Source organism: Canis lupus, chromosome 28 (assembly GCF_011100685.1).
Source record: "Canis lupus familiaris isolate Mischka breed German Shepherd chromosome 28, alternate assembly UU_Cfam_GSD_1.0, whole genome shotgun sequence".
In the NCBI taxonomy this organism is placed as follows: Eukaryota; Metazoa; Chordata; class Mammalia; order Carnivora; family Canidae; genus Canis; species Canis lupus.
This window is the reverse complement of record NC_049249.1, coordinates 38,724,973-38,746,924: the sequence shown is the minus strand read 5'-3', so window position 1 is coordinate 38,746,924 and position 21,952 is coordinate 38,724,973. Positions and strand designations below refer to the sequence as shown.

At 45.4% G+C, this 21,952-nt stretch overlaps 1 protein-coding gene across 1 annotated transcript in view; it reads right to left on the bottom strand.

Annotated features, from left to right (window-relative positions):
* The window catches only part of MGMT (O-6-methylguanine-DNA methyltransferase), a 280,338-nt gene that overhangs the window by 42,401 nt on the left and 215,985 nt on the right, over window positions 1–21,952 (bottom strand). Inside the window, 1 exon segment of the mRNA NM_001003376.1 lies at window positions 5,007–5,167. Coding sequence (NP_001003376.1) covers window positions 5,007–5,167 — 161 coding nt within the window.

Genomic DNA, 21,952 nt, shown 5'->3' with positions numbered 1-21,952 from the left:
CTCCTTAAATTAGATTTTTTTTTTTTTAAGGCCAGGGAAAAATAACAGTATAAACTTGGTGAATGCACAAAGCTGCCTCCTGCTGTGGATATGCAGGGGAGGCTAGGAAAAAACCCTCCGTCTCTGCTGCAGCACGCACTGCAGATGGGCTCAGGCTCTATGCAGGACTTACAGGAGCCAACGTGAAGAACAGCAAAACTGGCCATGGGACACTACGGGAAGAGGGCTGGGGCCTTCTTTCCTGGGAGACAGCCTGCCCGGGGTGGCAGGGCACCCTGTTATTTCCTGGACGTGAGCAGCAGCCGGGAGGGCAGAAGGGCTGTGCTGGGGACTCGGGAACAGAGGGCTTGGGGCTGGCATGATTAGCCCTTGCTTGGCTCTCTGAGATGGATTTTTAATTTTAAAGAGCTGTCCTCTGGTGAGGACCCGAGGTAATGATACTACTCACCTCCTCATGGTCCAACCGCCTTCCAGGACTCACAAGGCCTTCACTGGAAGGCGCCCGGCACAGTGGGACTGTCTTCCAGGACACAGTGGGCAATTAATTCACCCTGGAAAGGCCTTTCCCGTAACTCTCTGGCAGGGCTTTCAGCAGAGCCCCTTCGGAAAGAGGGTGTTCAACTGAGATACACAAATACGAGAATCCTTTCTGAGGCTTCCTAAGAGAAGTTACAAAAAAAAAAAAAAAAAAAAAAAAAAAAAAAAAACACTACTCGCCAGCAGGTTTAACAAATGCAGATTTTACTACTGTCATGCAACTGGATTTCATAGCTACAAGCTAATAGCTGTGACGAAGGAATTATTAAAGTGTTAAATATTTCATTTAAAAGGGAACATTGCAGTCACTTTGTAAAGAAAACTCAGAACTCATCTGTTGAAAACCATCATCTGTGAGACGACACTGGAAGGAGCAGCTGGGGTCCACCACCATCCACACCCCAGGGCTCACACCGCCCTGCACGGCACGGGGTTCGGTCTGCGGGGCTACCTCCTGTGGGGTCTGCGGGGGTTGGGGGGACACCTGGGGAGGGAGCCCCCACCCCAGCCTGGCAGGGCACCCGCCTGTTCTTGGTACCTTGACACACGGGACAGCTGAGGAGGGGAAGAAAGCTTGCACACACATCCTGAATCTGAAAGCTGGTCTCAGTTTCCCTTGGGTCTGCTTTTCCTGAACTCTGTGAAGTACTGCTTCTGGCAAGGTGCTACTTGTAATTTTTTTTTTTTTTTTTTTTTTTGCTACTTGTATTTTTTTACCTGCTTTAGCACAGACTACGAAGGGTACATGAAGATGCATATTGTGCAATGGCGCTACGATAGCTTTATTTTATTTTTTATAGATTTTATTTTTTTTATTCATGAGACACACAGAGAGAGAAGCAGAGGCACAGCCAGAGAGAGAAGCAGGCTCCATGCAGGGAGCCCGACGTGGGGCTCAATCCCAGGACCTCAGGATCATGAAGGCAGGCGCTAAACCGCTGAGCCACCCAGGCATCCCCTACAATACCTTTAATAAGTAAATATAAAGCCAGAAAATATTAACAGGAAAGAACTTTAAATAGTATTTCATTATAAAAGGAACATTAAGGTTTATCTCAAGACCAATGGCTTCATTCAATAACTATTTCTTGAAGAAAAAACTGAATTCTTACTCTAATTCTAAACTAATGTTGACCTTTGCAAGAACTTGAGAGGGGAGCACCTGACTCCCTAAACTGCTTCATTACGCCTCAAGACTGCTGGCTCTCCATCACAGTGGCGACAATAAATGGTCCTGTTGCTACTTCAATAAAGCAGATTAGCAAAAAGCAACCCCCAAAACTCCAAAAAAAACCCAAACAAACCCACACACACATTTTTTTTGTTTTGTTTTAGGAGATGCCCTCCACTAAAAACACAAGCTCATAAGAAAATTAAAATACAGCTTATCCAACATGCACTTTTCTCGTCATTTCCTGAGCAGCACGTGAATCTCACTCCCAGTAGCCGCAGCCCCCATCCCACGGAGAGCCCCCCCTGCAGTGGCTCCAAGAGGCGGCCAGACACACCTCCAGACTTCTGGTCAGGAAAGACAGCTTCTCGGCTCCTTGGCACAAAACCCCAGACAATTAACTTGTTACTAATCCAACTTGGGAAGATGTCCAAGATAAGAAGTTGAACTATGTGAAATTTCCAGTATTTGTTAAGTTTTAACCCATAAAAACTGCAATCTCGTATGGCTTACCTCGGCGCACGGGGGTGACCAGCCTTAACAATGAACCAGTGGTGAACAGCATGCTCATCTCATGAAAGATCCTGGAATGGCGAAGCAGCCTTGCCTACGGACAAGAGAGGCCCTTGAAATGCAGGGGGGCCTGGCCCCGAGGGGCTCCCCCGCGGTACAGGCCATGCCTGAGGACGGGCAGGTTAAGGGCTGGAGCTCCAGGGTGAGCTCGATCAGGATTATGGTTTTACAACAAGACGAAACAGGCTGACCTGGTCTAAACCGCAGAGGCAGGACCATGCTGAAAACGTGCTACGCAAACACACGTTAAATGTGTCCAAAAATTAAGATGCACAGAAAATACGATTCGTTTTAAATAAACAAAACCATGTATTCCACATTAAAAAGTACCCATGCCTCCCAATCTGCAAGTTTCTTTTTTTATGTTAGTGCCCAGTTTCTAGAGGTCTCCGAGGTTGCCAAAAGAGTTTTCCTCGTGTGGTGAGGGACCTGCCCTCACCGTGATTTCACTGGTGCTACAAGATACAAAGTAGAAACAGAGCGAGGCCAACCACCACTGGATAGAAACGGGTGTCACCACATCTGGGGGTTAGTGCCAATTAACTCCGTGTTAGCAATTGTATTATAACCAGCCACCACCTCCCTTCTTAAACCGTAAAATCCCCACACCTGGTCCTGGCCTGGGAGTAAGTGATTGAGCTAAATTAGAAAAACCTGGCTTGCACATGCTCAGGCGTGGGAAATCCTGGCCCGCAGCAACCACTAACCGCCAGGAGGCGGGGCTGGCCTGGGGGACCCTGCCCCTAGGAGGGTGCTGGAGGCTGTCTCCCCCAAACCGGGCTAGGAGGACCTGGCCCCAGTTGGAAGTGCCTGCCAGCACCGTGGGGGCTCGTCCGCCAGGGACGGCCTTGCAGGTTGGGCTGCATGGCCTTCGTCCTCACCCCAGCAGCGGCTTCCGGCTCGTTCTGGTCACCCGCACTGACCGTGGGGGTCGAACGAGGAGATGGCCTGGTGCAGGCCTGGTGCCAGGGAGGTGGGGTGAGGGTGGCCAGTCCCAACCCTCTTCAAACACTGAGGACTCAGGATTTTATAAGCTCACTTCCCACCTCCCCCTTCCCTGCTTGGGTTTTCTAATTTTTCTGTCTTGAAAATTTTAAAACCTTAAATCTCTGCTCCAAGATTCAACGGACTCAAAGAGGGGAAAAGCCAGCAGGGCAATTCCTGCTCCCAGTGGCACAGCAGTGCTCTCCATGTGGCGACAGCGGATGGAGGAGTTCAGGGCACCAGGATTTCCCAGCCCCTACTTCAGAAATGAAGCCACAAAAAAAAAAAAAAAAAAAAAAAAAAAAAAAAAAAATGAAGCCACATTCGAGCCTGTGGCCACGCCAGGTCCCCTGCAGCCTCAGGGCAGCCAGTTGGCTCCCACTACTATGGAGTGGCTGTGCCCCCCTCACCCCTCCCCGGACACTGGGCCCACCCAGCACGTGCTCACAGCGATGTGCCAAGGCCCACCGGAGCTCCTACACCCCTCCTGGAGACCGTCTGAACGACGCAGGGGGCTAATAGGGGGCCCTGCTCATTACACTTGTATCGTTTCAGTTCATTATGTGCGAAAATGCTCAAGGTATTATCTGTTCACTTGTTTGACCTTGTTAATCAACTCAGGTGTGAGCTCAGCTTTCCAGGAGCTTCTCTAGTCACTGCCCCTGAAAATTCTACTCTACTTTTAAGTTCCTTTTCGCTAAAAATCATGGCAGCTATTAGAATGCCATTAAACATATTTAGGATGCTCAGTTTTGAAACTCAAGATTGCTTTAAGTTTACTTTAAAGATATACTTATTTTAGGGGGAGGGGCAGAGGGAGAGAGAATCTCAAGCAGATGCCCTGCTGAGCACAGAGCCCAACGTGGGGCTCGATCTCGCCACCCCAAGGTCACGACCTGAGCCCAAACCAAGAGTCTGATGCTCAACCGACTGAGCCACCCAGGATCCCCTAAATTTGCCTTACCTAAAACCTAAAATTTTTTTCCCTTGAGTATACGTGTGCACACATCTACATATTTACGTGTACACACACACGCATCTATATTAAAATGAGTAAAAAAAAAAAAATCACTACTATGCCAAAGAAACCTCTGCTGTGTGTCTAGAGTAATTTTAGTTGACATAATTAAGGCACAAACAACTTAAAAGGAAGCGTCTGGGAAAATGTTTTTCGGCGACCACAGACCATGTGCCTTTAGCCGGCTACATTAGGCAATGAGTTCTCAATTCGTGCTTTAAGAACACGGTATCCAACTACGGCAAGCTTGAGAAATGAGACTGAGAACTTATCCGCGACAACACAACGCCGCTACCCACTCTGATGTAAATGTCACCAGCCGAGTTTATGGAAGTGGCTAATTGTCCATGTACAAGCCTCATTTTCTGTGCTGTTGGCAAGCAGATAGTTTAAGTTAACAATAAGCTTATTGAAAAATTCCCTGCTATTCAGATGTGTTCCCATTTAAACCTTTCAGCCAACAAGAGTCAAGAGTCGATCTGCATGCATCATTTTTACTGCCTTTGCCAAGAATTATGTGACCATGTGCCAAAACTAACACAAGCATTTGGAATGGGTGGAGATCGTGAACTCTTGTCCTTATAGTGTGGCCACATGCTGTCTCTGTTTAGATGATGTAAAAATACCAAGTCAGTGTAGTCGATAAAATGGGCTGCGATGTAAGTGATAGTTCATCAGTCAAGCTCCCTGAGCAAAACCCTAAGAGGCGGCGGAGTTACTGACCTCGCTGGAAAATGGGATGGTGAATCGCGGGCAAGGGGAGGCCCGGGAGGACCGAGGGCTCACGGAAATAGGCATCCAGCCAGGCCACGCACTGCACCAGTGGCTCCGTCATTTCCTCTGGACAGCCGAGCAGCTCGGGAGGAGCGGGGGCCTCTGCGGGTCTGCAAAAGTGATAACAGGCGCATAATAAACCTCCGGCCCTGCGTCCACACGTGTGAAAAGCAAACAGAAACGTGTAAGTCCATAGCAGTCTCCCCGGGATGTGTGCCCGCTGTGCGGCGCAGCAGTGGGCAGGTGCCTGTGGGAGGGCGTGGGGTGCCTCCCAGCCACGTTTCCACCTTTAGCTTTAAGAAACACAACCAAGAGGTGATTCCAGGAAGGAACAGCCTAGTACACAGGCTCCTGTATTTGGCAGGATGGGACAGAGCCAGGATGATAAGCACAGAAGTGGCCCCAGTGGGCATGTGGCTGCCCCTTCCTAAGACTCAGGCGCACGTGGGTCTCCGTCGCTCATCTGTAAAATCGCCATGTGTTATCAAAAGTACTTAAGAAATATTACCAAAGTAATTCACCTGCATTTTCATCAACCCCCTCCCCAATCCTACTGAATTTCAACACAACAGCACATTCAGGATTTTCCACCGCTCTGAGCTGCGTTCTGGGGGATTTCCTTGGGGTCTGCTTCCAGCCTACAGAGTCTCACGCTGCAGTGTCTAATCCGTGTGCCCGTCGTCCTGCGAGGCTCACATCAGTCACTGTGCTCTGGCTTCTTTTTTTTTTTTTTTTTTTTTTTCCGAGTTCCCTTGTTCAATCACTACGGTCACTTTCTTCCTTTTATCTCCTTAAACTCAAACCAACATACCTGAGACTCCGTTCAGTTTGCTCCTTGCCCTCGGGGTCTAATTCCTCTGTCCAAGGGACCCAGTAGCTGCCTCTCACAGAGCTGACTTACTTTTGGCAGGTGCCAGGTCTCTGGGGAGATCCCCACGGAGAGGCTTTACTCTTGCTGCTTCGGAGCCCTACACTTTCACGATGGATCCAGTTTTCTTTTTTTTTTTTTTTTTTTTTTTTTTTAAATTTAAATTTTTTTTTTTAATTTTTATTTATTTATGATAGTCACAGAGAGAGAGAGAGAGGCAGAGACATAGGCAGAGGGAGAAGCAGGCTCCATGCACCGGGAGCCTGATGTGGGATTCGATCCTGGGTCTCCAGGATTGCGCCCTGGGCCAAAGGCAGGCACCAAACCGCTGCGCCACCCAGGGATCCCTGGATCCAGTTTTCATTTCACTTTCCCAGGACCCCACACCCACCAAAGCACCGGCACCACGTCTGATTTCTTCAGCTGACTTTCCTTCCTTACCCTCCAAGGCCCTGGACAGGCAGCAGGTTTCCTAGTGGCTCCCGGCCTGGAAGGCACAGCCTGTCTCTTTATCCTCGGCTACTGAAGCTTTGGGGGCAGGGGAGGTGCAGGCTCACCCTGTGTGCTGAGGATGCGTGCACGGGCGTCAGTCCACAGCCTGCCTTTTTCACCTTGTACGCAGCAGCCTTACGAGGGTCACCACTCACTGGGCCATGTGGCCCAATGCAGGGACGACAGTGAGACTCAAGTCCCTGAGCGCGCAGCCTGACGCCGCCTGTGTGAGAAGGCCATCGGCACGCACAGGCCGCTGCACGTCTGGAAGCAGGTATGCTTCACGCTAGAGCTGCAGAGAACCCCTGACGACCTCTAAGCAGGTCCTGCACACGATCCTATGCTGGAGTCCAAGTCTTTCATGCCTGGCATTCCATGGAAATGAGAGTCTCCACTGATGGCCTTGGATCTTTGCAGAAATAAGCTTCCTTGTTTGGGATGCACAGAAACACCCTTTATGCTGTTTTTCCACAGTAGAACAGTGGATCAGGGAAGGCTCTCTAAGCACTTGCACATGGACAGTGGTAACGAGGGACCAGACAGAAGGAAGAAAGAACTGAGCCCACGGACGCAAACAGGCAGAGGGACGACAGACGCATGCCCCGAGGTGCTGGCCACGGTCCAGCCATCCTGCCGACCCCCGATGGACAGAGCAGGCCCCGGAGCCACCACCTTCCCGAGATCTCCGTGGGTGGGAACTCCTGTGGACGGGCCCGTGGCCGGCCTGGACCCCAGAGCAATAGAGGGGCACCTCGGAGCCAGCGGAGCAGCTCAAGGGCCTCGCAAAGATGCTCCTGGACGTGGACACGGCACCTCCTTCCTGCCCTGGTCTCTCTCCATCAGGACATCTGGTCGGGGAAGGGGTCAAACTTCCCATGCCCGGCTCAAACATCCTTCATATTTTTTTCCTAAGATTTTATTTATTCATGAGACACACAGAGAGAGGCAGAGAGAGAGAGGCAGAGACATGGGCAGAGGGAGAAGCAGGCTCCCTGCGGGGAGCCTGAGGGAGAACTCGATCCCAGGACCCGGGATCACACCCTGGGCCAAAGGCAGATGCTCAACTGCTGAGCCACCCAGGCGCCCCTCAAACGTTATTCAACTCGAGCAAGTCCAGTCCCTCTGTCCGCACACTGTTCCTCCCGCACAAATCAACACGCGCTGACAATACTGCAAACAAGGGTGGGGAGCAGCGTCAGGTGCCCGGCCGTCCCCCCCGGGGGTGGAGGGAGAGCAGGGGTGCGCTACGGAGAGCCTGGGGCTGCTGCCAGGAAGCAAGGCCAACGCCCCCTGGGGGGGACAGCGTGGCCGCGAAGGCCTGGGCCACCAGCAGGCAGCAATCTGTGTGACACCTGCCCAAACGGGAGGTGGACCCAGCTGAGGTGCCCATGTCCCCGCTCTCAGCCCATGGGGGCCTTCCCTTTTGAGGAGGCAGGAGAGGGGCAGGGACCGCCTGGGTGCCCATGTTTCCCCCCCGGGACTGTCCAAGGCCAGCCTCTCATGGCCACAGATGGTATCAGAGCTTGTGGGGTGCTCTGAGCCGTCACCCACGTGGCCGATGGGGTCCCTGGGCCAGGGGCACACATCACGGGAGGCCGGGCATCCCGAACCAAGGAGCAAGGGCTTCAGGACCCACCGGCCACCTGCTTCCGTCGGAGGCTCCTGAGTGCCACGGGGGCGTCTGGGCACCGGAGGCCCTACCCAGGCTGGTGGCCGTGTCCTCCACGTGGCTGAGGGACTCGAATGGGAGCTGTGTCCCTACTAGCATTTCCAACTCTTAAAAGGATATTTGAAGAATTTTTATAGTAGTAAAATTCATCTTAAATTGATTTTTTATGCTTGTGCTAAAGATCTCAACCTCTGATTTACTCTGTAGGTCTCCTTTTTAACTCTTTCTCTATTGGCATTAGGTAACTATTCATGGGTGAAATGTAATTAAACAGCTTTGCTTCTGAAGCAAGGATTTATGATACTACATTTAAAATGAATGGCATTAAACACACACATAAAACCAGATTTTTAAAGCCATGACACAAATTTCCATTTCTACAATAAAACGAAATTTATTCTCTGCCCTGCCTCCCCGCAGCCCTGCCTCCCGCACGGCCCTGCGGCGAGCGGCGGTGGGACGGCAGCGAGCCCCACCGGCGGCCACGCTGATTATGGAGGAGTCTCTCCGGGCTTCCCTCCCCACCAGCCCCGAAGCCCCGCTGATTACGGGCTCCGTGGCCCACGCTCACGGAGGCCCACGCCCCAGCCTCCCTGGGAGCCTGCCTCCCGCCACCACGGCGCCATGCACCTGTCCGTGGGCCGGCCAGCAAGTCCACTGTCCTGCGATCCGCGGGGACAGCGCAGAAACGGGACACGTCGGCGTCGCTGAGACCTGCTCTCAGGATGCCACTCATCAGCAACAAGAGCCACCCTGAGGCCGACACTGAGACACTGGACGCACCCTGGCCCAGCCTTACTTCAACCTGGCTGGCTAGGGGCAGACCAATGACTTTGGCTTGATTGGGTGTTTTTTTTTTTTTTTACAGATGACAATAGAGAGCACTGGGCACACCGTACGAGAGCAAACAGGCAATCATATGTGGTTTAAGGGTTTCTTCAAGAAATATGCAATTGTTGGCAATCCCTGGACAACACCCTCCAGGGGAAGTCCCCGGAACGCCAGCGAGAAAGAGAGCCCTGAGTGAGGTTGTCCTGGAGTCGTGACCTGTTTGGGGACGTAGCCCTGACCTCTTCTCTTCCAGGACTTGGAGAAAGAACGTTCCACTGTGGAAGTATTTCGGATTTCACATGTGCCCCTCAGCCCAAATCAGGACACAGGAATGTGGGGAGAGGCTCTAGAACTGTTTTTTTTTTTTTTTTTTTTTTTTTACTTTTTGAGGTTTTTTAAATTTTTAAATTTTTTTTAAAATTGGAGTTCAATTTGCCAACATAGAGCATAGCACCCAGGGCTCACATCCCACCAAGTGCCCCCCTCAGTGCCCATCACCCAGTCACTCCACTCCCCGCCCACCTCCCTTTCCACTACCCCTAGTTCGTTTCCCAGTTAGGTGTCTCTCATGTTTTGTCACCCTCACTGATATTTTCACTCATTTTCTCTCCTTTCCCTTCATTCCCTTTCATTAATTCTTATATTCCCCAAATGAATGAGACCATATAATGTAGAGCAAACTTCTAAAACATCTGTTAATGAGGCCACGATGCCCTACCTACGTACATGGAGGGAGAACCCATAACCCCACAGCACTGCATACATGAGCCTAGATGGTGTTCACGAGAAAGCTGTGCTTCCTACCTGCCACGTAGCTGGCATGTCAAGACATGGATTTCAATTAGAGAGCGAGGGGAACAAAGGAGCATCACACGGCGGGCAGCAGGCAGACAAGGTGAGTGGACCAAGTTTAAATGGAACGGCCCCGCCAGATGAGGTTCTGAGTTATCCACCCACCACATGGGAGGCCCACGGCCCTTCCCATCAGGTGTGGCACCCTTGGCCAGGTCGCACACACCGGGCTCAGGCTATGGCAGCTGCAGAAGTGGGAGCCCGCTGGGGAGTGCCGGGAGCTGCCTGCAGCGGGCCAGGAGGGCCAGCCCCGCAGAGAGCAGTCCCCAAGGTGCACCGGTGCATCCAGGGCCGGCACCATGGAAGGAAACCTGGACGAGCATCCCTGACCCCACGTCCTCCAGCGTCTTCCCATGCTGCAAATTTGCTCAACGTTTTATGACTCAATCAGCTTGGCAGGAGATTTGGGTATTCAGGTATGGGGGTGCCTCAAGACTTCACTGGTAGTAAAGAATCACTAAATCTTCATTTCTCAGTGGATTCTACTTCCCGAAGACATTAAAATGTCATGTACTTGGCTTAAATCCCACTTGATGTAAGAAAACAGGCCAGAAGTTCTAAGCTACTCACATCTGATTAGCAGCATTAGCTACACCCAGGGGGGCGGACGGCCGGGCATTCAAAAATCTCTTTTTCCAACCCCGGTCCCTTTCCAATATCTCTGTCTTCAAAGGATAAAATTCAGGCTTACGGGGGTTGGGAACATTAATTGGTGATTCTGGAGGCTCACCCAAGGAAAGAGACCCAACCCGGGACAAGGGTTCCTTGGGAGTTCACCCGGAATCTGGCAGGAGACCAAGGCTGTGTCCTTTAGCAGGGTGGGGAGACTGGCCTGTGTGAAAACACACGGATACTGGGGTACAGCCTGTAGTGGGAAGAAGAGTCCAGAACCTTGGCCACATCAGCATTTTAGACACTCTTACGAAGAGAAACATTTCCCAAGCTGAGCTAGATGAGCAAATCTCCCCTTCTCTGGCTCCAGGACACAGCGTGGACTCCAGGGTAGAGCGCCAGACCCCACAGCCTCAGGAAGGTGCATGTTTCCAGCAAAACTTTAAAATCGCAATAGAGGTGATTTTAAAACATGTGGATACTGCTGTTAAATATCACTGGCAAATGCACAATTATGTCTAATTTAACAGACCTCTAGCAGAGTCTCTTGTGTTTGTGTCTGATGGATTTGTCCTGCATTTAATTATATTTTCTTGCTAAAGCTCAGTTGCTTTTTTTCCAGTGGTAGGATGGAAGACAAGAAATAAATTATGCTACCTACAATCAAAACAGATCATTTTTTTTTTAAACGGGAAGGCCGAATCAAGATTTTTAAGCTCTGTAGTCCAATTGAATTTTGTGGCTTGATCCTCTTCAAGCAATTATCGAGGATCCATTATGTATACGGCTTAGTGACAAGAGAATGCAGTGTTTGTAGCACAACCGAGAAGAGAAGGAACATGAAGGTAAAGACACAGAGGTGGTGCCAGCAACTTTCCACTCTGCCTTTCGACAATCCCATGTTCCCCTGACGTTGTCCAATGGGTGGATACTGTGGGCAATGGCTCTGTGACACAGCCCGGTGGCCAGCATCTGTCGGGCGATACCACCACTCAGGTGTGATGGAGTCTGTGCAGTTATCTGAACTTCTAAACTAGGAAAAAGAGAGGAGGGATGAAAAATCAAAGTGCTGATGCTGGTACTAAGAAACATCGGCCTCCAACAGTAGAGCTGAGTCAGAGATGAGGAAGAAAGGCGAGCCTCACCGCGGCTCCCGTGACCGTGTAGGGTGCCGTTCCAACAGCGTGTGGGCTTCTCACACCGCCCTGGGAGCACGACATAGCTGAGAAAGAAGGGAGGGCGCAACGTGAAGTATCAGCATCACGCTGAAGTTTGCACAACCAGTGGTGGACACGATTCATATATTTGCGCATCTAAAGGTGTTAAGAGCTGCCACTACTCATAACACGTGAGTTTACAGACTGACTTTCACGTGTTCGGTTTTAGAGTCTGTTTCCACAGGTCATTCACTATGAAACGAAGAAACTTTGCTACTGTACGACGGGGGGAAAGCAGTAGCTAAGGGAGCCCACCACTTTCAGTCTGGACAGAAGTCGTGGGGACGGCTTCATGGGGAAGGTGGTGTTTTCAACCATCCCGGCGGGAGGGCTAGCTGGAGTTCTGACAGGTGCTCTGCAAACCCTTGGTGAGCTTTTATAGTGTGGTTCATAACAAAGATGGACATAAATCCTGCTCCTTGCCTCGATGCTTCCACCTCCACAATCACACCCCCTCCAAAATGAATTCTACATTTATGATCCTATCAGAGGCCACCGATGGTTCATGTCCCAAGGTCAACAATAGGAGGAGGAAGAGGCAGTAAAATTTAACTGGGCCCCAATTTACTCACTTTCTGGGTGGTCATAGGTATGTTGCTTAAATTGGATATCAGTTTTTAATGGGCATCCTAAGCCCTCAAAATTTGGGGCTCAAATTAATGTCAGAACCTAATCAGGACCACAGAGGAATTTACAGTATTTTAAAACACCCTCCAAACCCAGAAAATTTTATGTAAATTTTCAACTCCTTAATACAAGGGACATGTCACGAGAACTATATATTTTTTCTTTTTGAAAATGATTCTTAAACACATAAGCAATAAAACATTTTAAAAACATGATTTAAATAGTATCCTTGGCAGACAAGAATGCCTTAAAAAAAGCCTATTTGCTTTCTCCCCTAAATGTTCAAATTGTTAAAAGGAAAATTGTATTTTATCAACACTTTAACATATCATTAAAATCTCTACTATTTGACAGATGAAGATAAAAACACCCCAAAACTATAGATGAATTATCAGGTCCCTAATGATTCCAAAACAATTACAGGATGCAGAGCAATCTAGTTAAATTTTATTCAAAAGCTTACTACACTTGTGTTTTCTTTTATTTTTCTATCAAGAAACCCATGAGGCTTAAGCACAATTCATTATGTATGAGACCCCACTTGCGGTGCTTGACTGTTGATTAATAGCAAAGTTTGCTGTATGTACATTTGCAACATTACATGCATACAATATGCTAACTTATTCTTTCACTGAAACTAATTATTTACAAAAATGACTACTTGAGACTACAATTTATTAAATGCATGCATCCAGTCTCAATTTGGCCCCAAAAGACAGCCTGGAATGAAGATCTTTTACTTGATGTGACAACTTCTAGAAACGCTGTTATTAATATTGTAAATGTGGCAAATAAAGAGTTCAAATAGCCTTATGTCTGTGTTGCATTTGCTTTTCACCACTGAAGCAGGGAGCAGAGCAGCTTTCTAACATTTCATACACCAGAGGTAGATTCCTCTTTGCCAGCTTAATTTAGCTTCTTATAAGTAAGATGCTTATACATTGGCAATGAAATGGTTTAACAAATACATAGCTAACATGAACGAGGTATAAAAAGGTCCTAATAAAATTGTTACTTAAGTAGATTACATGTCTGTCAATAAGAATAAATTTAGCTCATTTGTTGAAAAATATCTGTAAAAATATAATTTTTAAAGAGTCATTTCAACCAGTCTCATCAAATTACTGGTACTCCCATATGGGTACTTTCCCCCCCAAAGGATCTGTGGGGTTAGATAGCTGCATATTATTCAATAATTCTCTTTATACCTGGAAAAGAAGGGACAAACATGAACTGGTCTGTGAACAAGAATTATAAAAGCCTCCTTGTCACATCCAGACTTCAAAATGGGGCATCTGGTCAACTGCAAGCATCTTTTCAGGCTGACTCTATAACACATGTAGCCCAGGGAAGCAGCCACCTGCTCTGAGCATCCTCTACAGCCTGGTGTCTCTCTGCTGGGCCAACCTCCACACTCTCCACAGCTGCCCATTCCAATGCCCTCAAAGACTCTGTGTGGCCTTCCTTTGCTCTGCTGAGGGTGTGTGCCACTGTAGGCTTAGGAGAAATAGACAGGAATCAGACTCCTTCCTTCACATGCCAAGATAAGGAAAATCAGTGTCTGTGCCCAAACGACAATGATAGTGCAAGAAGGTCATTACATGCTTCTAATTGTTCTGTGCCATTAAATTTTTGCAAGGACACCTAAGGAAAAAGACATACATTTCCCACAAGGGCTTGCTCTGGGCTATAAGATTTTGGGGAAATAGAGGAACTGAAACATCAATCTGAGGGCCTTTGCTCCCTACAATAAAGAGGTGTTAGGAGTATAAAAGAAAGTAGCAGGAAAATGGGAAAATCTCAGGGCTATAGTCAAGATGGGTAAAGAGGATTAGCTTTTGAACATGCAATTTCATATCCCAACCCTCTCAATAACACAGTCAAGGTCAGCCAGGGGGTCAAGGCAACTGACTACCAAAGTCCCCATCAAGAGAACTGTTTCAATGTCAGACCTTCATTACACAATATGGCATTTTGGAAAGGAGGAGTCCACTGAAGAAAAGTGAGGATCAACTATAGGGAAAAAGGTCAAGGTAAACACTTGCATAAAATTTCAGTTGCTATTTACTGTCTAACATGTGCCAGGTATTTAATTAAAAAAAACTGTTCTGCGTTTATTCCTCCCAATAACCCGAGGGAGATATTATCTGTATGTTCCAGAAGATGAAACCGAGTCCAGAAGTTATGTGATAGTAACTAATGCATAAGGGATGCAACCAGGATTTGAACTAGAGTCTGTCTGATTCCAAAGACCTTATTCTCTGGACCATGAACCTGCAGTATTCTTGATCATTGCTGAAATGAAAACAGTTACTCCTTATAATTAAAAGACCCTATGTTTACATGCTCTACTCTTTTTTAAAATTTGTTTTTTAAAATTTATTTATTCATGAGAGACACAAAGAGAGAGTCAGAGGGAGAAGCCGGCTCCCTGCAGGAAGCCTGATGCAGTACTTGATCCCAGGACCCTGAGATCATGCACTGAGCTGAAGACAGACGCTCAACCACTGAGCCACCCAGGCATCCCTACATGCTCTATTCTTGATAGTGTATTTCCTATATAGTATTTGGGTCTATTCTCTTATGTTTATGTAACTTCTATAAAGTTTCCCCTAAACCATAAGACTACAGCCAAGACCTACCACCTTATCAATTCAAAGACAATGGGAATCTGAGGGTCGAATCTAGTTTTTATATTCTAGACACTTCCAAGAAGACCGACTAGGTGCCTATACTATAGAGATTCAGGTTTGTAGGGAGCAGCCGACTGGGCATTTCTGGTCTATACCCTTAAAGAAAGGCCATGTTTATATTTAAATGCCTCGATGACCAATCCACACAACATTTTTACAGGTAAGAGGCCTAGGCCTTAGATTGTCCCAGGCCCATCATCTTCCTTACACTCAGCCCTCTGGAAGCAGGACCCAGGGGTGAAAAAAGCCACAGTATTGTTCTACGTGGCTTGGTAAATAGCAGGCCAGGCTTTTTGCTAGGGCAGATGTCAGCCTAGGCTGCATGAAGTCAGCTGGATGGGCTCGCCACGAAGGCTACTCCAGGTATGTGAATGAAGAACCATGCATTATCATGGAGCTGATCTCAACCTGCCTCACAGCCCTGGGGTCCTATCTGGCACATTATTGGTGCTCAGTGCCTGCCTGCTGAGTGAATGAGTAAACAAGATGCAACGGTGTTAGCACAGCCACCATAGCATGTGCACTGAAAAACACCTGCATTTCAGATTTCATTTTTCCAATGAATAATTTGCTGAAAACCATTCCCTAGGGGGAAGAAAAACCCACAAAGATTTTCTAAACAGTGAAAGCTACATTTCTCTGCCTTTTCAGATTTTGTAGCAGTCTGCCGAATAACAAAGTTTGTTAAAGCCCAGGGACTGGACATCACTTCCAATTTTGCTTGCTTTGATAGGACTCTACAGTCAAAATCTGGAAGTGTTTCGGATTTGAAGACACAAAACTAAGTGGGTCTCCTTCATGGCAGCTCCATTCCCTGCTCCAGATATAAGGCAATCAAATGCATAATGAGATGAAACACAAGAAAGATGAAATTAAATAGCATACTTAGCTCTATCTTCATTCTCTGACTATAGATAAAGGTTGAATTTCAATGACTACACATACATTCTATGTAGGCCACTTATGCTGCCCCTCATTTCTCCATTAGGTTTTTCAGTCTTCCAAGAGGTGGCCATTGGATCATTGTGGAAAGAGGCAAGAGGTTCCTAAGTGGGGAGAACTCCCTACCCGCACCCCCAGACATGTAGAAGGCTCTGGTGGGCCCTCTGCGATCACTACCTTGGGATCAATTCTGGGGGAAAACAGACATGAGAAGGAAGCCCACTCCTAGGAAGCAGGCACACAGATGCCCCTCCCACAGTGACTGGGAATTCTGAAATGTGCGGTGAGCAATGGGACAGAGCATTGCAGATGCAAAGCATGCGTCAGGGATGGCGGGATGTGCCTGACCTTGGGAAGCCATGGCCCCTTTTCCTGGTTCTCAGGCCTTTGGTACTAACAGGAGCTAAACATATCTACCCCTAACATGGTTGACAAAATTGATCTCCAGACAGCTTCAAGACTACTTTGTTGTGATGCAATTCAGAAACAAAAACATTTTACATCGTAGCAAGGGAACGTGTCTTAATTTAAATGTTAAAAGAATAACTGAATGTTCTGAATACTACTCTTCTCTCTCCAAAAGGCATGTGTTGTATAGGAGGGATGACCTCCACAGGGTTTAGTCCCATTAACTTGTGTACTGGGCTCATTAATAAATAATCCTGCCACTAAATTACCTGTCTTGTAAATTGGTTTGTACAGTTCTAAATAAATAATGGATCCTTCCCTATTATCAAACACAGTGGAGTTTTCAAAGAAAAGCATAGCTGATGATATAAGAGAACACTGCAGTTTCATCTGGGAACAGCTTTCTGTAGCTCACTTTCTCAGAAAGCCTTTGCTCCCATTTATTGTTGCAGCTGGAACACGTTAGCTGGTGAGCATGGCTGAAAACCCTGTATTTAATATCAGACAAGTATATTGACTATACATTAGTGGCCAAAAAAATCTTAAGCAACTATTAAATGGACAGTTAATGTAATTGTATTTTAAAACACTGAGGTCATATTTAATTTTGAATTGAAACTCTTAAAATGCGCTTTCTGGCAAGGATATAGGGTAATAAAACAATGTTAACTACAGAAAAAAAACCTAAAACTCACATTATTAAAATAAATCTTTTTTCCAGAGTACTAATATTTGCAAGAAGTGGATTACAAGAAGCAGAAAACATTTGTACTTCTTCAACAAGTATTGTCACTGGCACTGGAAATCAAGATTTTCAATTTGAAGGATGATTCACTCTGAACAGCAAGCACAGATGCCATTCCCCCCTTCACCCCCTTCCTTCTGTGAGCTGGCTGTTCCCCCAGCATCTTCTGCCTTCCTTCCAGGGTGCTCAAACTTAGCAACACCCTGAGGTCTTCCAATCAGAAGCCCACCAGTAAAGGACCCAATTATGCTCAAGAGTAGGAAGTATAAGTGAACGGGGTTGGGGGAATCTAAAAGGATGAACGGAGGCAGGGTGAAGAAGAAAAAGAAAGAGGTAGAAAACATTTTAGCTGCAAAGCCAGCCAATTAAAATTCCCTTTGGAAGCACCAATTTCTACTCCAAGAAGGTTGGAAAGTCCAATTTTATATGCCTTTTTCCTCCTCTTAAAAAATCAATACAGCCCTCTGGGAGGCTGTCACACTTGCAGGCAGGCGGGTCTGTGGACCGTAAGCTCCACGCCTGGACCCGGTTCACAGCCCTCCCCAGGGAAGAGAGAAGGGGGTGTCACAGGGTTTTCCAGCAAAAACAAAGCAGCATTTATTTACAGGTGTTCTGACAGTTTAGACAAGGGAAGAGGCCCTGCATGCAAACCCTGGAGCCAGGAGGCAGCATTTCAGAGCACTAAGCCTTGATCTGACCCCTAAACGCCTCCACCCTGAGAGCTTGAGAAGAGCAGAAGGGGACAAAGAAACAGTAGATCCCACTGAAAATGTATCTGATCGGAGCTTGAATGGAGAGCATGTTCTCTCTGCTGCTCCAGGCAGGGTCACCCAATCCCCAAGGTCAGACTACGGGCTTCTGGGCTGCATCATTCTGCCAACCACAAATACAATGTAATTATTAATGTTCTGGAGTCTCTCTCCTCTTCTCTGGTCCCAAATCTCTAGTTCCCTCTGCCTAGAACTAGGCCTTATTTCTCTGTACAGATGTCACTTTTCTGCATCCGCCAACAGCATGCCTACAGAGGTCTGGAGGCCTCTCAAGTTTGCTCCATTCTGAATTTAAGTCCTTGGCTTACACTGGAGTCTGAGGTCTGAGAATTTTGGGATCCTTTTCTTTTCAAAAGATTCTCACTCAAGAAAATTCTAGTTTGAAAAGCAGTAACTTAAAAAAGTAAAGTCTTGTATAAAAACATCTCAACTGTGATTATTACATTAAGTATTTTACCTTTATGAATAGTGAGATGTTTAAACATTTTAACTGCAATGCAAACATAAATTTTAAAATCTCACAGAACTCCTAGATCCTTGGAAATGCAAACTCCCTCTGAGGAACACAGGTTAAGACTGTTCATTAAATGACGGTCAACTTAAGATAGACTGCTATATACTTGGGATGTTGTATATGAACCTTGTGGTAATGGCAAACCCAAAACATAGAAGATAAACAAAAATAAAGCCAAACAACACAGAAACTCACCAATCACAAAGAAAGCGCTCACAAGAGGAAAGAAACAGAAGCACCACAAAAACAACCAGAAAACAATGAACAAAATGGCACTAAGTACATGCCATCAGTAATTACTTTAAATGTAAATGGCCTAAATGCTCCAATTAAAAGACATATGGTGGGAGGGTGTAGATAAAAAATAAGACCAATTTATAAGCTATCTCAGACCTAAGGATACATACAGACCCAAACTGAAGGGATGAAAAGCTTTTACCATGCAAACAGAAGTGAAAAGAACCCAGGATACCATTAGTGATACCAGACAAAAGAGACTTTAAAACAAAGAGTGTACCGAGACAAAGGAGGGCATTATATAATGATAATGGGATAAAAAAAAAGCAGTTATAATAATTTTAAATATCTATGCATCCAACACTGGAGCACCTAAATACATAAATAAAGCAAATAAACGGACAGGGGAAGAAATTGACGGCAATACAATAATAATAGAGGACTTTAACACCCCATTTACATCAATGGCTAGATCATCAAACAAAATCAATAAAGAAGCAGTGTCTTTAAATAACACACTAGACCAGATGCACATAACAGACATATATGGAATGTTCCAATTAAAAACAACATTCTTTTTAAGTGCACATGGAATATTCTCCAGAAGAGATCACGTTAGGCCACAAAACAAGCCTCAATAAATTCAAGAAGACTGAAATCATACCATGTATCTTTTCTAACCACAATGGTATGAAACTAGAAATCAATCACAAGAAAAAACTGGAAAAACCACAAACATGTGGAGGCTAAACAACATGCTACTTGAACAACCAATGGGTCAGTAATGAAATCAAAGGAGAATACAACCCCACAGAAACAAACGAAAATGAAAACGTAGTTGCCCAAAATCTTTGGGACATACCATAAACAGGCCTAAGAGGGAAATATATAGTGATTCAGGCCTACCTCAAGAAAAAGCTCCAACAACCTAACAACTGAAGGAACTAAAAAAAAAAAAAAAGAACAAAGCTCAAGGTTAAGTAGAAGAAGGGAAACAATAAAGATCAGAGCAGAAAGAAATGATAAAGACACTAAAAAATGGGCAAAAAATGAAACCAAGAAATAGTGCTATGAAAAGATAAAATTGATAAGTTCTTAGACCCATCAAAAAAGAGAAAGGACTCAAATTAATAAAATCAGACATGAAGGAACTGAGATGATAGAGATACAAGGGTTATAATAGATTATGAAAAGTTACATGCCAGCAAACCAAACAACCCAGAAAAAATGCACACATTCCTGGAAACGTATAATCTTCCAAAACTAAATCAGTGAGAAATAAAAAATCTGAATAGACCAACTATTACTAATGAAATTGAATTGTTATTTTAAAAACTCTCTTGAAAATAAAAGTCCAGAACCAGATGGATTCACAGGTGAACTTTACTCAACATTTAAAAGAATCAATACATACTCTCCTCAAACTATTCCAAAACATACAACAGGAAGGAAAGCTTCCATGTATGTTTATGAGGCCAATCTTTTCCTGATACTCAAACCAGAAAAACATGCCACAAAAAAGAGAACTACAAATAAATATCCCTGATAGATGAAAAATTCACCAAAATATTAATAAGCCCCATTTAATAATATACTAAACAGCTGATTCACCATGATCAAGTGGGATTTATTCCAGGGATGCTATGATGGCTCAATATTTGCAAATCAATTAACAAGATATACCACATCTACAAAATCAAAGCTAAAAATCATCTCCCAGTAGATGCAGAAAAATAACTTTCAACAAAGTCAGTTTAGAGGGAACATGCCTCAACATAATAAAAGCCATTTATGAAAAACCCATAGCTAAGATCATATTCAAAGGTGAAAAATTGTGAGCTTTTCCTTTAAGATCAGGAACTAGACAAGGATGCCCATTCTTACCACTTTAATGCAACATAGTAGTGGAAGTCCTGGCCACAGCAATCAGACAAGAAAAAAAGAAATGAGGCATCTGTTTTGGTAAGAAGAAGTTGGACTGCCAACTATTTGCAGTTGACAGGATACTATACATAGAAAACCCTAAGACTCCACCAAAAAACTACTAGAACAAACAAATACAGTCAAGTTGCAGAATACAAAATTAACAGAAACTGGCAGTGTTTTTATACACTAATGACAAAGTAGCAGAAAGAGAAATTAAGAAAGCAATTCTATTTACAATGGCACCAAAAATAATGAAATACCTAGGAATAAACTTAACAACGCAAGTGAAAGACCTGTACTCTGAAAACTATAAAATGATGATGAAAGAAACTGAAGATGACACAAACAAATGGAAATATATTCTATGCTCATGGATTGGAAGAATGCTGTTAAAATGTCCATACTGTCTAAAGCAATCTACAAATTTAATGCAATCCCTATTCAAAATGTCAACAGCATTTTTTACAGAACTAGAATCCTGAAATTTGTGTGGAACCACAAAATGCCCCAAGTAGCCAAAGCAATTTTGAGAAAAAAGAACAAGGCTGGAGGTATCACAACCTCAAATTATAAGATATTCTATAAAGCTGTAGCAATCAAAACAACATGGTACAGGCATAAAAACTGACAGCTCAATGGAACAGAATAGAAACCCCAGAAACAAAATCACAATTATATAGACAATTCATCTTTAACAACAGAGGCAAGAATAGGCAATGGGAAAAAGTCTCTTTAAAAAATGGTGTTGGGAAAAATGGAGAGCAACATGCAGAAGGATGAAACTGGACCCCTTCCTGGCACCATACAGAAGAATAAACTCAAAATGCACTGAAGACCTAAAAGTGAGATCTGAACCATTACAATCCCAGAGGAGAGCACAGGTAGTAATTTTTCTGACATTGGCTGTAGCAACATTTTCCTAGATGTGTCTACCAAGTCAAGGGAAATAAAAGCAAAAATAAAATCAAAATAAAAAGCTTTCACACAGTGAGGGAAATCATCAACAAAACAAAAAGGTGACCTACCGAATGGGAGATGTTTGCAAATGACATCTCCAATAAGGGCCTAATATCCAAAATACATAAAGGATTAATACAAGTCAAGGCTAAAATAATCTGATTAAAAATAGGCAGAGGACCTGAATGGACATTTTCCCAAAGACATACAGATGGCCAACTGGCACATGAGAAGATACTCAGCATCACTCATCATCAGGGAGATGCATATCAACACAATGAGATAACACCTTACAACTGTTAGAATGGTTAGAATCACAAACAACAAAAAACAAGTGTTGGCAAGGCTGCGAGGGGAGGGGGGAGGAACCCTTGTGCATCGTTGGTGGGAATGTAAGTTGGTGCAGCCACTGTGGTAAACAGTAGGGAGGTTCCTCAAAAAACTAAAAATAGAAATATCATGTGATCCAGTAATTCCACTGCTGTGTATTTACCCAAAGAAAACACAAACACTAATCTGAAAAGATATATGCCCC